This window comes from Coregonus clupeaformis, chromosome 16 (genome assembly GCF_020615455.1).
Source record: "Coregonus clupeaformis isolate EN_2021a chromosome 16, ASM2061545v1, whole genome shotgun sequence".
Lineage (NCBI taxonomy): Eukaryota > Metazoa > Chordata > Actinopteri > Salmoniformes > Salmonidae > Coregonus > Coregonus clupeaformis.
The window spans coordinates 48,862,903-48,878,833 of NC_059207.1; the positions used below are offsets into that span (position 1 = coordinate 48,862,903).

Below are 15,931 nucleotides of genomic sequence, written 5' to 3' on the forward strand. Positions count from 1 at the left end.
CTTGTCAATGATCTCAAGGCAGCTGGGACCATAGTCACCAAGAAAACAATTGGTAACACACTACGCCGTGAAGGACTGAAATCCTGCAGCGCCCGCATGAGTCCCCCTGCTCAAGAAAGCACATATACATGCCCGTCTGAAGTTTGCCAATGAACATCTGAATGATTCAGAGGAGAACTGGGTGAAAGTGTTGTGTCAGATGAGACCAAAATGGAGCTCTTTGGCATCAACTCAACTCGCCGTGTTTGGAGGAGGAGGAATGCTGCCTATGACCCCAAGAACACCATCCCCACCGTCAAACATGGAGGTGGAAACATTATGCTTTGGGGGTGTTTTTCTCCTAAGGGGACAGGACAACTTCACTGCATCAAAGGGACGATGGACGGGGCCATTTACCGTCAAATCTTGGGTGAGAACCTCCTTCCCTCAGCCAGGGCATTGAAAATGGGTCGTGGATGGGTATTCCAGCATGACAATGATCCAAAACACACGGCCAAGGCAAAGGAGTGGCTCAAGAAGAAGCACATTAAGGTCCTGGAGTGGCCTAGCCAGTCTCCAGACCTTAATCCCATAGAAAATCTGTGGAGGGAGCTGAAGGTTCGATTTGTCAAACGTAAGCCTCGAAACCTTAATGACTTGGAGAAGATCTGCAAAGAGGAGTGGGACAAAATCCCTCCTGAGATGTGTGCAAACCTGGTGGCCAACTACAAGAAACGTCTGACCTCTGTGATTGCCAACAAGGGTTTTGCCACCAAGTACTAAGTCATGTTTTGCAGAGGGGTCAAATACTTATTTCCCTCATTAAAATGCAAATCAATTTATAACATTTTTGACATGCGTTTTTCTGGATTTTTTGTTTTGTTATTCTGTCTCTCACTGTTCAAATAAACCTACCATTAAATAGACTGATCATTTCTTTGTCAGTGGGCAAACGTACAAAATCAGCAGGGGATCAAATACTTTTTTCCCTCACTGTACGTAACCTAACCTTACCCAATCTGACCTGACCCGACTTCATGCAATTCACTAGGAATTGCCGGGAACCTCACGATACCATATTATCACGATACTTACAGTAGGTGTCGATATGATATGTATTGTGATTCGATTTTGTGATTTTGTTGCGATTCGATGTTCCAAAAATATTGCTCAACACATGTCTGCTGCAGAGGGACAAGAGAGAGCCATAACAAAACAAGTTTTGATCAGTCATGGAAATAAAAGTGCTGAAAACAAATTTAAAAAGAAGATGGAGAACAAATAAATGGAAATGGTATTTAGATAAATGACTGTACAACTGTTGATGAGAGCGTTTACTGTACTCCCTTCTCTGTAAAGTCATACCATCAAAGGACAATTAAGTAACTATACCATCAAAATCATCAAATGCACCACTGCTTTCATATTAACTTCTTTTTTGTCGAGCTATGATGTAGGACACAAGAGATACACAACAATAACATCTCTGCCCTCTGGGCACAGAGAGAGAGAGAGAGAGAGAGAGAGAGAGAGAGAGAGAGAGAGAGAGAGAGAGAGAATTTCTAAGGAGATATGTCGTTATTCTATCTGGGTAAACTGGCATAAAGCAATGACCTAAATACACCCATCACACTGTTGGCAGTGTGAAGCCACCCGGGCTGACTGGAGGGTGTTGAAGTCTGGAGAGAGAGAGCGAGAGAGAGAGAGAGAGAGAGAGAGAGAGAGGAAAGAGAGAGAGGGAGAGAGAGAGAGAGAGAGAGAGAGAGAGAGAGAGAGAGAGAGAGAGAGAGAGAGAGAGAGAGAGAGAGAGAGAGAGAGAGAGAGAGAGAGAGAGAGAGAGAGAGAGAGAGAGAGAGAGAGAGAGAGAGAGAGAGAAAGAGAGAGGAAAGAGGTTGCTCTGGGCTGCTGGGGGTGGGTGGTTGGATCTGCCTGTGTGGAAAGCCACTAGCTAGCTCCAATGAGGCAGTGTGGTGAAGCATGACTAAAGTGCAGGGTTGTTAAACGGCATGTCACGTCTCCTGATGTCTGCATCCCTAAGGAGTGTGGACGTGTGCGGGCAGAGGGGCCAACAGGGGGAATTAATTCCAGGACACGCACCACAGAAAGCTCATCAATTCACACCTACGGGCCCACAACCAGCCCATCTTCTGACCTACCTAACTACCTACCTACTACTGTTTCAGGACAAAAACTGTGTGTTTAACTCTGAAAAACAGATGTTGGTTGTGTTTCAGCATGGCCTGCTTGAGTTAGAAGACTTGGGGTGTTTCTCAATATGCATACTACCGTGCTCAACACTCTCATGCTCCAAGTGCATTCTCAGAGGACGTTCTCTTGAGTACGTTCTTGTGAGGACGAGAGTGTGGAGAACGCATAAAACATTACATTTGAGAAGCACTTGCCCTCCCCCGACCGTATTACCTCACGCTGCATCTCCCTATTCACTGAACCTTCTTCCAGCCAGGACAATGGCAACAATAGACGAAACAAGATATACACAAAGCAAACTTTTTACTTCATGACTATCAGCTAGCTACAGTTGAAGTCGGAAGTTTACATACACCTTAGCCAAATACATTTAAACTCTGTTTTTCACAATTCCTGACATTTAATCCTAGTACAAATTCCCAGTATATATATATATATATATACAGTGGGGAAAAAAAGTATTTAGTCAGCCACCAATTGTGCAAGTTCTCCCACTTAAAAAGGTGAGAGAGGCCTGTAATTTTCATCATAGGTACACGTCAACTATGACAGACAAATTGAGGAAAAAAAATCCAGAAAATCACATTGTAGGATTTTTAATGAATTTATTTGCAAATTATGGTGGAAAATAAGTATTTGGTCACCTACAAACAAGCAAAATTTCTGGCTCTCACAGACCTGTAACTTCTTCTTTAAGAGGCTCCTCTGTCCTCCACTCGTTACCTGTATTAATGGCACCTGTTTGAACTTGTTATCAGCATAAAAGACACCTGTCCACAACCTCAAACAGTCACACTCCAAACTCCACTATGGCCAAGACCAAAGAGCTGTCAAAGGACACCAGAAACTAAATTGTAGACCTGCACCAGGCTGGGAAGACTGAATCTGCAATAGGTAAGCAGCTTGGTTTGAAGAAATCAACTGTGGGAGCAATTATTAGGAAATGGAAGACATACAAGACCACTGATAATCTCCCTCGATCTGGGGCTCCACGCAAGATCTCACCCCGTGGGGTCAAAATGATCACAAGAACGGTGAGCAAAAATCCAAGAACCACACGGGGGACCTAGTGAATGACCTGCAGAGAGCTGGGACCAAAGTAACAAAGCCTACCATCAGTAACACACCACGCCGCCAGGGACTCAAATCCTGCAGTGCCAGACGTGTCCCCCTGCTTAAGCCAGTACATGTCCAGGCCCGTCTGAAGTTTGCTAGAGTGCATTTGGATGATCCAGAAGAGGATTGGGAGAATGTCATATGGTCAGATGAAACCAAAATAGAACTTTTTGGTAAAAACTCAACTCGTCGTGTTTGGAGGACAAAGAATGCTGAGTTGCATCCAAAGAACACCATATCTACTGTGAAGCATGGGGGTGGAAACATCATGCTTTGGGGCTGTTTTTCTACAAAGGGACTAGGACGACTGATCCGTGTAAAGGAAAGAATGAATGGGGCCATGTATCGTGAGATTTTGAGTGAAAACCTCCTTCCATCAGCAAGGGCATTGAAGATGAAACGTGGCTGGGTCTTTCAGCATTACAATGATCCCAAACACACCGCCCAGGCAATGAAGGAGTGGCTTCGTAAGAAGCATTTCAAGGTCCTGGAGTGGCCTAGCCAGTCTCCAGATCTCAACCCCATAGAAAATCTTTGGAGGGAGTTGAAAGTCTGTGTTGCCCAGCGACAGCCCCAAAACATCACTGCTCTAGAGGAGATCTGCATGGAGGAATGGGCCAAAATACCAGCAACAGTGTGTGAAAACCTTGTGAAGACTTACAGAAAACGTTTGACCTGTGTCATTGCCAACAAAGGGTATATTACAAAGTATTGAGAAACTTTTGTTATTGACCAAATACTTATTTTCCACCATAATTTGCAAATAAATTCATTAAAAATCCTACAATGTGATTTTCTGGATTTTTTTTTCTCATTTTGTCTGTCATAGTTGACATGTACCTATGATGAAAATTACAGGCCTCTCTCATCTTTTTAAGTGGGAGAACTTGCAGAATTGGTGGCTGACTAAATACTTTTTTTCCCCACTGTATATATATATTTTTAAGGGGGTAGATCAGCTTAATATTGCAGATAGATTGTAACTTCCATCAATGTAATTGTCTGCATCACTTCCAATCCCCCATGTTGTACTCCTGAGTGGCGCAGTGGTCTAAGGCACTGCATCGCAGTGCTAACTGTGCCACTATAGATCCTGGTTTGAATCCAGGCTCTGTCGCAGCCGGCCACGACCAGGAGACTCATGGGCGGCGCACAATTGGCCCAGCGTCGTCCAGGGTAGGGGAGGGAATGGCCGGCAGGGATGTAGTTCAGTTGATAGAGCATGGCGTTTGCAATGCCAGGGTTGTGGGTTCGTTTCCCACGGGGGGCCAGTATAATAAAAAAAAATGTATTCACTAACTGTAAGTCGCTCTGGATAAGAGCGTCTGCTAAATGACTAAAATGTTAAATATATACATATATATACACACATACATATCCTTTAAAAATATATATATTCCCCTTTATTACTTTCCAACCCCGCCACCCTTTCCCTACTTAGAGTAAACTAGTGAACAACAATGCTTAGGCCTCTACTTCCAGCTTATACTTACTATCTATATTTTATGGACACAGTCAATATTACAATAATTAAATTTTGTTTGTTTTTTCTCCTGAACTTCTTCTACTCTCAACCTCTCCGATCATTTTCATGATGTCCATCCGGTTTGCTTCTATATGCCATATCTTTCTAACTGTGCTCTTTCACAAAAGCTCCCAACCTACAACCTATATACGTATTATGGACACAGTATACTTACATTATTAGTTATCTTGTTATTATTTGTTGTTAGTTGTTATTAGTCCCATCCTTCTGTCATGCCCTGACTCAGGGGACGTTTATTTGTAGAGTCAGGGTGTGTATATTCCTTGTTATGTTAAGTTTTCTATGTTAGTGTCTAGATCGTGTAGATCTATGTTGGCCAGGGTGGTTCCCAATCAGAGGCAGCTGTAGCTCGTTGTCTCTGATTGGGTACCATACTTAGGCAGCCGTTTGGCACCAGTCGGTGTGGGATCTTGTTCCGTATAAGTATGTTATTAGTCTACCTTGGACTTCACGTATCGTTTGTTTGTTGTTTTGTTCGTGTTCAGTACGTTAATAAATATGTACGCTTATCACGCTGCGCCTTGGTCCGTCTCATCCGTTAACGATCGTGACACCTTCAACTCCATTCAACACCACCCATCTATCTCTTAACACCTGTCACGGATTCTGCCGAGGCTGCTCCTCCTCCTTGCTCGGGCAGGCTTCGGCGTTCGTCGTCCCCGGAGTACTAGCTACTGCCGTTCGATGTTATCGGTGTTTGTTTAGTTTTGTCTGTATTGTTTACACCTGTTCGTCATTATGTTAATTGTTTCCCTTATAATTACCCCAGTCTCTCATCTGTACTTTGTGTGTGATTGTTTTCCCTTTCACGGTTGTCTATTTTGTGAGCGGGTTATTTCCTCCCTGCATGGAGTTATTTTCTGTGTCCTTTTGGATCCTTTTCGTATTAAAAGTACTTATCCGAGAGTTCTGTGTCCTGCGCCTGACTTCGTTTACCGCATCTCACAGACAGTCGTGACAGAATCACACACCTTACCATGGAGTCAGCAGGAGCGACGGCACCGACTGGATCACTCGAGGAGCGCGTCCTACAACAGGCAGCGATGCTCCAAAATCTTGGTGCCGCTATGGATAACGTTATGAACACTTTGGGACGATGGGAGAGAGGAGGTTTGCCCACACCTCCTCCAACGATACCACCACCATCGCCTACTCCTATCGTCTCACATCCGGAGTCCAGTGTCTTTGGGACGTTCGTCGAGAGCTGGCCTGCAGGGACACCAACCTAAGCTTCGATCAGCTAGTGGACATGTCGATTCGCTTGGATACCCTGTTGGCTACCCGCGGACGTCCAGCGCTGGGGCCGTCCATTCCATCCCCCAGCACCTCCGAGCCGAGCCCTATGGAGCTCGGGGGTGCTGGTAGTAGGGAGGCCAGGAAGGAGGCTGTCCCCTGCACCAACTGTGGCCGCCGAGGACACACAGCGGTTCGGTGCTGGGGAGGGTCTCCTCGGATTCGAGGCAGCAGGCAGCGCACTGATGAGTCATTCCCGGTGAGTAAGGTCCCAACTCACCCAGAGCTCTCTGCTGTTCATATGTGTATCCAAGTGATGTTTCCAGAAGTTTCTTCTTACTCCCAGCATAAGGCGCTAGTCGATTCAGGCGCAGCTGGGAATTTTATCGATCGCCATTTCTCATATGAGTTAGGGATCCCTTTATTACCAGTCGATGTGCCCTTCCCTATCCATGCCCTAGATAGCCGGCCTTTGGGGTCGGGATTGATTAGGGAGGTCACAGCGCCACTGAAGATGAAAACGCAGAAGGGTCATGAGGAGACTATACAGTTGTATTTAATTGACTCTCCTGCGTTTCCAGTGGTGTTGGGACTTCCCTGGTTAATATCTCATGACCCCAACATTTCATGGCAACAGAGGGCTCTCAAGGGATGGTCTGATCAGTGTGTGGGGCAGTGTGTAGGTGTTTCCGTAGGGGCAACGACGGTGGAGAGTCCGAACCAAATGCCCACAATGCACATTCCTCCTGAGTATGCCGATTTGGCAAGCGCCTTCTGTAAGAAGAAGGCGACTCAATTACCACCTCATCGACAGGGGATTGTGCGATAGACCTCCAGGTTGGCGCGCGGCGCTCCCTCGCAGCCATGTGTATCCTCTGTCTCAGGAGGAGACGGCTGCTATGGAGACATACGTCGCCGAATACTTGAGACAGGGATACATACGGCCTTCCACTTCTCCTGCGTCCTCAAGTTTCTTTTTTGTGAAGAAGAAGGATGGGGGTTTACGCCCGTGTATTGATTACCATGGTCTCAATCAGATCACTATTAAAATACAGCTATCCTCTCCCTCTGATTGCTAGTATGACGGAGTCATTACACGGGGCGCGCTTCTTCACAAAATTAGATCTCAGGAGCGCTTACAACCTGGTGCGCATTCGGGAGGGAGATGAGAGGAAAACAGCCTTCAGTACCACCTCGGGTCACTATGAGTACCTCGTCATGCCATACGGTCTAATGAATGTTCCTTCAGTCTTCCAATCATTTGTAGACGAGATTTTCCGGGATTTGCATGGACAGGGGGTAGTGGTGTATATTGATGACATTCTGATATACTCCGCTACACGTACCGAGCATGTGTCCCTGGTACGTCGGGTGCTGGGTAGACTGTTGGAGCATGATCTGTATGTGAAGGCAGAGAAATGTCTGTTTTTCCAGGAGTCCATCTCCTTCCTGGGACACCGGTTGTCTGCGTCAGGGGTGGAGATGGAGATTGACCGCGTTTCAGCCGTGCGTAATTGGCAGACTCCAACTACAGTAAAGGAGGTGCAGCGGTTTTTGGGTTTTGCCAATTACTACCGGAGGTTTATCCTGGGTTTTGGACAGGTAGCAGCTCCCATTACCTCCCTGCTAAAGGGGGGCCCAGTGCGTTTGCAGTGGTCGGCTGAGGCGGACAGGGCGTTTAGTCATTTGAAGGACCTGTTCACCTCAGCTCCGGTGCTGGCACATCCGGATCCCTCTTTGGCGTTCCAAGTCGAGGTGGATGCGTCCGAGGCGGGGATCGGTGCTATACTGTCTCAGCGCTCGGGCACGCCTCCAAAACTCCGCCCCTGTGCTTTCTATTCTAAGAAGCTCAGTCCGGCGGAGCGCAATTATGACGTGGGGGACAGGGAGCTGCTAGCTGTGGTCCAGGCCCTGAAGGTGTGGAGACATTGGCTTGAGGGGGCTAACCACCCTTTTCTCATTCTGACTGACCATCGTAACCTGGAGTACATCCGGGCAGCGAAGAGACTGAACCCTCGTCAGGCTAGGTGGGCCATGTTTCTGTCCCAGTTTGTCTTTAAGATCACGTATATCCCCGGGTCACAGAACGTTAAGGCAGACGCCCTGTCCCGACGATATGACACAGAGGAGAGGTCCATTGAGCCCACTCCCATACTACCGGAGTCTTGTCTCGTGGCACCGGTGGTGTGGGAGGTCGACACGGAAATCGAGCGGGCGTTACGTACCGACCCTTCTCCCCCAGAGTGTCCAGAGGGACGGAGGTACGTGCCGCTCGAGGTCCGTGACCGACTGATTTATTGGGCTCACACGTCACCCTCCTCTGGTCATCCTGGTATTGGTCGGACGGTGCACTGTCTTAGCGGGAAGTACTGGTGGCCCACCTTAGCTAAGGACGTGAGAGTTTACATTTCTTCCTGCTCGGTGTGCGCCCAGTGTAAGGCGCCTAGACACCTGCCCAGGGGGAAGTTACAACCTCTCCCCGTTCCACAACGGCCGTGGTCTCACCTGTCGGTGGATTTTGTCACGGACCTTCCCCCCTCCCAGGGGAATACCACGATCTTGGTCGTTGTGGATCGGTTTTCTAAGGCCTGCCGTCTCATCCCTATGCCAGGTCTTCCTACAGCACTACAAACGGCCGAAGCCCTGTTTACTCACGTTTTCCGGCACTACGGGGTGCCTGAGGATATAGTGTCTGATCGGGGTCCCCAGTTCACCTCTAGAGTGTGGAGGGCGTTTATGGAACGTTTGGGGGTCTCGATCAGCCTTACCTCGGGTTTTCACCCTGAGAGTAATGGGCAGGTGGAGAGAGTAAACCAAGATGTGGGTAGGTTTCTGAGGTCCTACTGCCAGGACCGGCAGGAGGAGTGGTCGGGGTATATTCCCTGGGCAGAGAGCCCAAAACTCACTCCGCCACTCCTCCACTAATCTCACTCCTTTCCAGTGTGTGTTGGGCTATCAGCCGGTTCTGGCACCCTGGCATCAGAGCCAGATCGAGGCTCCTGCGGTGGATGAATGGTTTCGGCGCTCGGAGGAGACATGGAACGCTGCGCACGTCCACCTGCAGCGGGCCATCAGACGGCAAAAGGGCGGCGCCGATCGCCACCGCAGTGAGGGTCCGGTTTATGCACCGGGAGATCGGGTCTGGCTCTCGACCAGAAACCTGCCCCTTCACCTGCCCTGCCGGAAGCTGGGCCGGCGGTTTGTGGGGCCATTTAAAGTCCTGAGGAGATTGAATGAGGTATGTTATAGGTTACAGCTGCCTGTTAATTATCGCATTAACCCCTCGTTCCATATGTCTCTCCTCAGGCCGGTGGTAGCTGGTCCACTCCAGGAGAATGAGGTACGAGAGGCCCCTCCGCCCCCACTAGACATCGAAGGGGCTCCGGCGTACTCAGTCCGTTCCATCGTGGATTCGAGGCGTCGGATGGGGGGTCTGCAGTATCTCGTGGAGTGGGAGGGGTACGGTCCGGAGGAACGGTGCTGGGTCCCTAGGAGGGACATCCTAGATTCCTCCCTGTTGACAGAGTTCCACCGGAGTCACCCAACTTGCCCTGCTCCGCGTCCTCCTGGCCGTCCCCGAGGCCAGGGTCGGCGCACGGCTCAAGGGGGGGGTACTGTCACGGATTCTGCCGAGGCTGCTCCTCCTCCTTGCTCGGGCAGGCTTCGGCGTTCGTCGTCCCCGGAGTACTAGCTACTGCCGTTCGATGTTATCGGTGTTTGTTTAGTTTTGTCTGTATTGTTTACACCTGTTCGTCATTATGTTAATTGTTTCCCTTATAATTACCCCTGTCTCTCATCTGTACTTTGTGTGTGATTGTTTTCCCCTTCACGGTTGTCTATTTTGTGAGTGGGTTATTTCCTCCCTGCGTGGAGTTATTTTCTGTGTCCTTTGGGATCCTTTTCATATTAAAAGTACGTATCCGAGAGTTCTGTGTCCTGCGCCTGACTTCGTTTACCGCATCTCACAGACAGTCGTGACAACACCATCCATATAGGATTTCTATTTGCCATATATTTTTCAACTGTACTGTGATGTTTTACAAAAGTTCTGAACCTTTCTATTCTCATTGTTTCTACAGATTGTGAATTGAAAATAAACATTTTTGCTAAAAGTATCATTATATTATTGATCGATTGACTATTACTTTTCAGATCACCCAGTAATGCTATCTGCAAGGTTAGCTCCAGGTAAATATTGCAATCCTTTAGCCATTCCTGGACCTGTGTCCAAAAACAAGCTACAAATGGACAGTACCAAAACAAATGATCTAATGATTCTGTCTCTTCGCAGCAGAATCTGCAGAGCTGGGAAGATTGTATCCCCCAAATAAATAACATTCTATTGGTAGCAATAATTTTATATAATAATTTCAATTGAAAGATTCTAAGTTTTGAATCCGGTGTCGTTTTGCGTATCAGTTCATAAACACTATGCCATGGGATCGGTACGTCAAAAATCTCTTCCCAACTATTTTGCAATCTATATGGCACGGCTGTCAATCCTTTGGTCCTTAAATGAAACTGGTATACTTTTTTATTTATCACAGTTTTCCTTAAACAATTATGTTCTTTAATGCAAATTAATGAAAATTCCCTGTCTTAGGTCAGTTAGGATCCCACATTATTTTAAGAATGTGAAATGTCAGAATAATAGTAGAGAGAATGATTTATTTCAGCTTTTATTTATTTCATCATATTCCCAGTGGGTCAGAAGTTTACATACACTACTCAATTTGTATTTGGTAGCATTGCCTTTAAATTGTTTAACTTGGGTCAAACGTTTCGGGTAGCCTTCCACAAGCTTCCCACAATAAGTTGGGTGAATTTTGGCCCATTCCTCCTGAAAGAGCTGGTATAACTGAGTCAGGTTTGTAGGCCTCCTTGCTCACACACGCCTTTTCAGTTCTGCCCACAAATGTTCTATAGGATTGAGGTCAGGGCTTTGTGATGGCCACTCCAAAACCTTGACTTTGTTGTCCTTAAGCCATTCTGCCACAACTTTGGAAGTATGCTTGGGGTCATTGTCCATTTGGAAGACCCATTTGCAACCAAGCTTTAACTTCCTGACTGATGTCTTGAGATGCTGCTTCAATATATCCACATAATATTCCTTCCTCATGATGCCATCTATTTTGTGAAGTGTACCAGTCCCTCCTGCAGCAAAGCACCCCCACAGCATGATGCTGCCACCCCCGTGCTTCACGGTTGGGATGGTGGTCTTCGGCTTGCAAGCAGACCCCTTTTTCCTCCAAACATAACAATGGTCATTATGGCCAAACAGTTCTATTTTTGTTTCATCAGACCAGAGGACATTTCTCCAAAAAGTACGATCTTTGTCCCCATATGCAGTTGCAAACCGTAGTCTGGCTTTTTTATGGCGGTTTTGGAGCAGTGGCTTCTTCCTTGCTGAGCGGCCTTTCAGGTTATGTCGATATAGGACTCGTTTTACTGTGGATATAGATACTTTTGTACCTGTTTCCTCTAGCATCTTCACAATGTCCTTTGCTGTAGTTCTGGGATTGATTTGCACTTTTTGCACCAAAGTACGTTCATCTATAGGAGACAGAACGCGTCTCCTTCCTGAGCGGTATGACGGCTGCGTGGTCCCATGGTGTTTATACTTGCGTACTATTGTTTGTACAGATGAACGTGGTACCTTCATGTGTTTGGAAATTGCTCCCAAGGATGAACCAGACTTGTGGAGGTCTACACATTTTTTTCTGGGGTCTTGGCTGATTTCTTTTGATTTTCCCATGATGTCAAGCAAAGAGGCACTGAGTTTGAAGGTAGGCCTTGAAATACATCCACAGGTACACCTCCAATTGACTCAAATGATGTCAATTAGCCTATCAGAAGCTTCTAAAGCCATGACATAATTTTTCTGGAATTTTTCAAGCTGTTTAAAGGCACAGTCAACTTAGTGTATGTAAACTTCTGACCCACTGGAATTGTGATACAGTGAATTATAAGTGAAATAATCTGTCTGTAAACAATTGTTGGAAAAATGACTTGTGTCATGCACTAAGTAGATGTCCTAACCGACTTGCCAAAACTATTGTTTTTTAACAATATATTTGTGGAGTGGTTGAAAAACTAGTTTTATTGACTCCAACCTAAGTGTATGTAAACTTCCGACTTCAACTGTATATGTGAATTGTAATAATGTAGCTAACCAAATAGTACAACAGGCAGAAATGAACTAAAACCAATGTTATCCAAGGTAGATGTCAATTCTTCGTGGGTAGCTAGCTAACAATTCTTCGTGGCTATCTGGCTAGCTAACAGTAGTAGCTAGCCTGTTAGCTCTATTGACTTACTATGGGCTTGCGACCTATGCACACTACAGTGGGTATTGTAGGCAGGTAACCATGCAAAAATTTACATATCAAGATAAAATATTGTAGTCAGGCAACATATGAGATGTGAATAGCCAACATTTCATTCTGAAGTCGGAGTGTATTTTCTCTCGCTTCAGCTCAAATAATGGCCGCCATTGATTTCAAGACATGTTTCGTCATTTCTTACGTGGTTGCGTCATATTTCTTTGCATACTTTTCATTGAAGCTTGCATCGATGCATGCTTCAAAATATGTACAAACGGAGAACTCATTCGAGAAGTGCCCTCCGTGCTCCGTTTCGCATACTTTGATTTGGACTAATACTCCGACCCTCCCATGCTCCAATTTGCGTGCTCGGAGCACGGTAGCATTGAGAAACACCCTTGGTGTTAGTTATGTGTGTTGGTTGTGTATAAGCACTAGTTGTCTGAGTTAGATGGTTGTTTGTGTGTGTATGTGTGTGTGTATGTGTGTGTGTGTGTGTGTGTGTGTGTGTGCGTGTGTGTGCATTTTAGTTGTTATTAGCGCTAGTTGTTTATTCTCTCTGATGATCACAGCCTGATGGAGCTAGCCTGGGCTGTGGGTGTTTGTTGTGTCTACAGTACAACAAGCGCTTGTTGAATCTGGGTGCCACTCCTGCAGGCACTGCAGCACGGCCACCACTTAGCAGCAGCAATGTGAAAGAAGTGAAAAAATGGCTCAATTAGACTAATTTTTCCTACTCAAAAACGAATTGCTTTCAATAAGACTGAACTTAAGTGGAAAAAGATCCAAAGATGCCTGAAGCCAGCAGAGGGACTCCCTCTCCCCCTCTCGCTAATATTCATCTATAGCTGCATACATTCTATCTATTCTATCTATGGCTGATGCAGAATGTAAAAAGCCTCCTTGAAAGTGCCAATTGATTTTCAATGTCATAACATGTATTCCTAAACCAAACACAGTCCCATTTACATTGCTGGCCACTTACCATCAGACAAGAACACACAGTGTGAAATTGTCTGTTTAGCTGCAGAACACAGAGTAGAAAACTCACTTGTTTTGGTGCTTTGAGCCCTGCAGATGTGCATGGTACTGTGCCACAGAGTTGAGTGTGACACTGCAGACTTCACAGGTATAGCTACGTTTCAGACCTGGAATTAAAAACACACAAACACAGACACACTGGATTAATAAACATTTATAAACATATTTCCCAAATGCTCTTCTGTTTTAGCAGGATTAGACAGGTGTCATGTATTAGCAAACGACTTGTTTCAATTACAATTATTGTACTTGGTAACGATGAAACTATGTATGTACAGTGCCTTGCAAAAAAATACCTTATTTCAAAAAAATTCTAAAGAATAAATAACGGAAAAGTGGGGCGTATTTATTCTTTAGAATTTTTTGAAATAAGTAATTTTTTTTCAAACTCAACAGTTTCTCGTGTGTATCAATAATGGTCCACCATCCAAATGACATCCAGCCAACTTGACACAACTGTGGGAAACATTGGAGTCAACATGGGCCAGCATCCCTGTGGAACACTTTTGACAACTTGTAGAGTCTATGCCCCGTCGAATTGAGGCTGTTCTGAGGGCAAAAGGGGGGGTGGGGGTGCAACTCAATATTAGGAAGGTGTTCATAATGTGTTGTACACTCAGTGAATACTTACAGTGGTAGCCTAAGCACTTCCATGCAAAAGGTACATTTTCTATTCACCTGTTAAATTCTACTGAATGTTTTAAACCTGTGCTCCCTTTCGGATGCATAGAGCAAAAACTTGAAATTATAATAGCCTATCTAATAGGCACAATTCAATTAAAGATGTGCATGGTTGTTGTATGGCTACTTGGGGAATATGAACTCATCATGGCCAGAAAAGGTGAGGAATTTATTCTGCAATGGTTATGACATTTGTATTATGTTCATGAACTCAATATTGTCTACTCGAGAAATTTGACATTACAGTATTCAGACGTAGCCTACAAACGTCAATGGAAAAGGTAAACCATCTGTTCTACCGTTAAACTGCACTTCGGATCGGATTGCATGGAGCAAAATACTTGAAATAGCTTATCTATTTACTAATGTGAAGTGGGCCCAATAAAATTAGAGATGGGACGAATGTTAGCCTATCCTAATTTGTTGAAGGCCTACAGGCTATTTTGCCAATATGAAACCATCACGGTCAGAAAAGGTGAGGAATTTATTCTGCAATGATCATGGAAATGAAATAAATAACAAGAAATAGATGCCTATTTCTAATTATTTTAGAATGCAAAGATAAAATGAATAGATTTTCACTCTTCTCACTACCGGCAAATGATTGCATCTTGTTATTATATTTAGCTACCAGTTATTTTGTTATGAATAAGAGTGTCATCATATATTCCCCTTTTGCAATACCTCACCCACTCAAAACTGAGCTTACACATGGTCTAAAGTTTGCGGGAGGATAAGCACTTTATCACGTCAAGTTCCATTTGTATAAATGGCAACTTTTGCGTGAAAACTGGCGCACGCATGTTTTGGGGGATATTTTGTGCGTACGCAACGTTTATAAATGAGAACCCTGGTCAGCATTCTTTCTCAGTGCTGTGAATAAAAATATTAGAGAGCTAGAAGGGATGAGATAACACTAACTAACAGCAGCTTCTATCTCCTCTATTCCAGGGGTTCCAAAACCTTTTCACTCTGGCCCCCCTTCCAGCATTGGGGAACATCCCACGAAATTGCACCTATTGCATTCTACTATTACAACTTTCAAGAGTAAGTTTGAAGCCGGACTGAGGGGGACCCCCGCGCCCACCCTGCCGACCCCTCGGGGGATGCGCCTCACAGTTTGGGAACCACTGCTCTATACAACTGCCTGTTGGAGACACTAGGAATGCGTCCCAAATGCCACCCTATTCATTACATACTGCCCTATGGTCAAAAGTAGTGCACTAAATAGGGAATAGGGTGCCATTTGAGACGCAGCCTAGGGTCAGTGCTCAGTGCTTGTCAAGCTACGCATGATCAACTTCACTGATGACTGTTCCTGGCGGGGGGAAGTGGAGAGAATCAATTAAAGACATGCCCACACTGAAATGTCACACATTCAGTATTGATCACAATTAAATTACATTGAAATTATAACATCCATTACTGAGGCTGGAGGTTTTTGAGGGATGGACACACCTTGGGTCTTATTAGACAGAGCTCTGATTTGAGTGAAATGTAAGCTGTTGATTGTATTTTGTTATTACATACCATTGCTTTGGGTATAAAACACGAAGCTAACTAGCTCACTCCAAGATTCAACTAAGATCTGAACGAGACGATCACTTTATTTCTCGCCCCTTTTGATGTCTTCGGCATCTGTGGATCACCAAATCAGCAACTAACAGAGTGACAAACGATTTCTCTGTGGATTCGTCATAAATGGTACGCTATTCTCTACATAGTTCTCTACTTTTGACCAGGGCCCATCAAAAGTAGTGCACTATAAAGGGAATCGGGTGCCATTTGGGACAAATTCTCTGTC

At 45.4% G+C, this 15,931-nt stretch overlaps 1 protein-coding gene across 1 annotated transcript in view; it reads right to left on the reverse strand.

Annotated features, from left to right (window-relative positions):
• The window catches only part of LOC121585045 (zinc finger matrin-type protein 4-like), a 135,801-nt gene that overhangs the window by 11,742 nt on the left and 108,128 nt on the right, over window positions 1–15,931 (reverse strand). Inside the window, exon 6 of the mRNA XM_041901384.2 lies at window positions 13,457–13,553. Within this exon, the coding sequence (XP_041757318.1) occupies window positions 13,457–13,553 (97 nt within the window). The remainder of the gene's footprint in view (window positions 1–13,456; window positions 13,554–15,931) is intronic.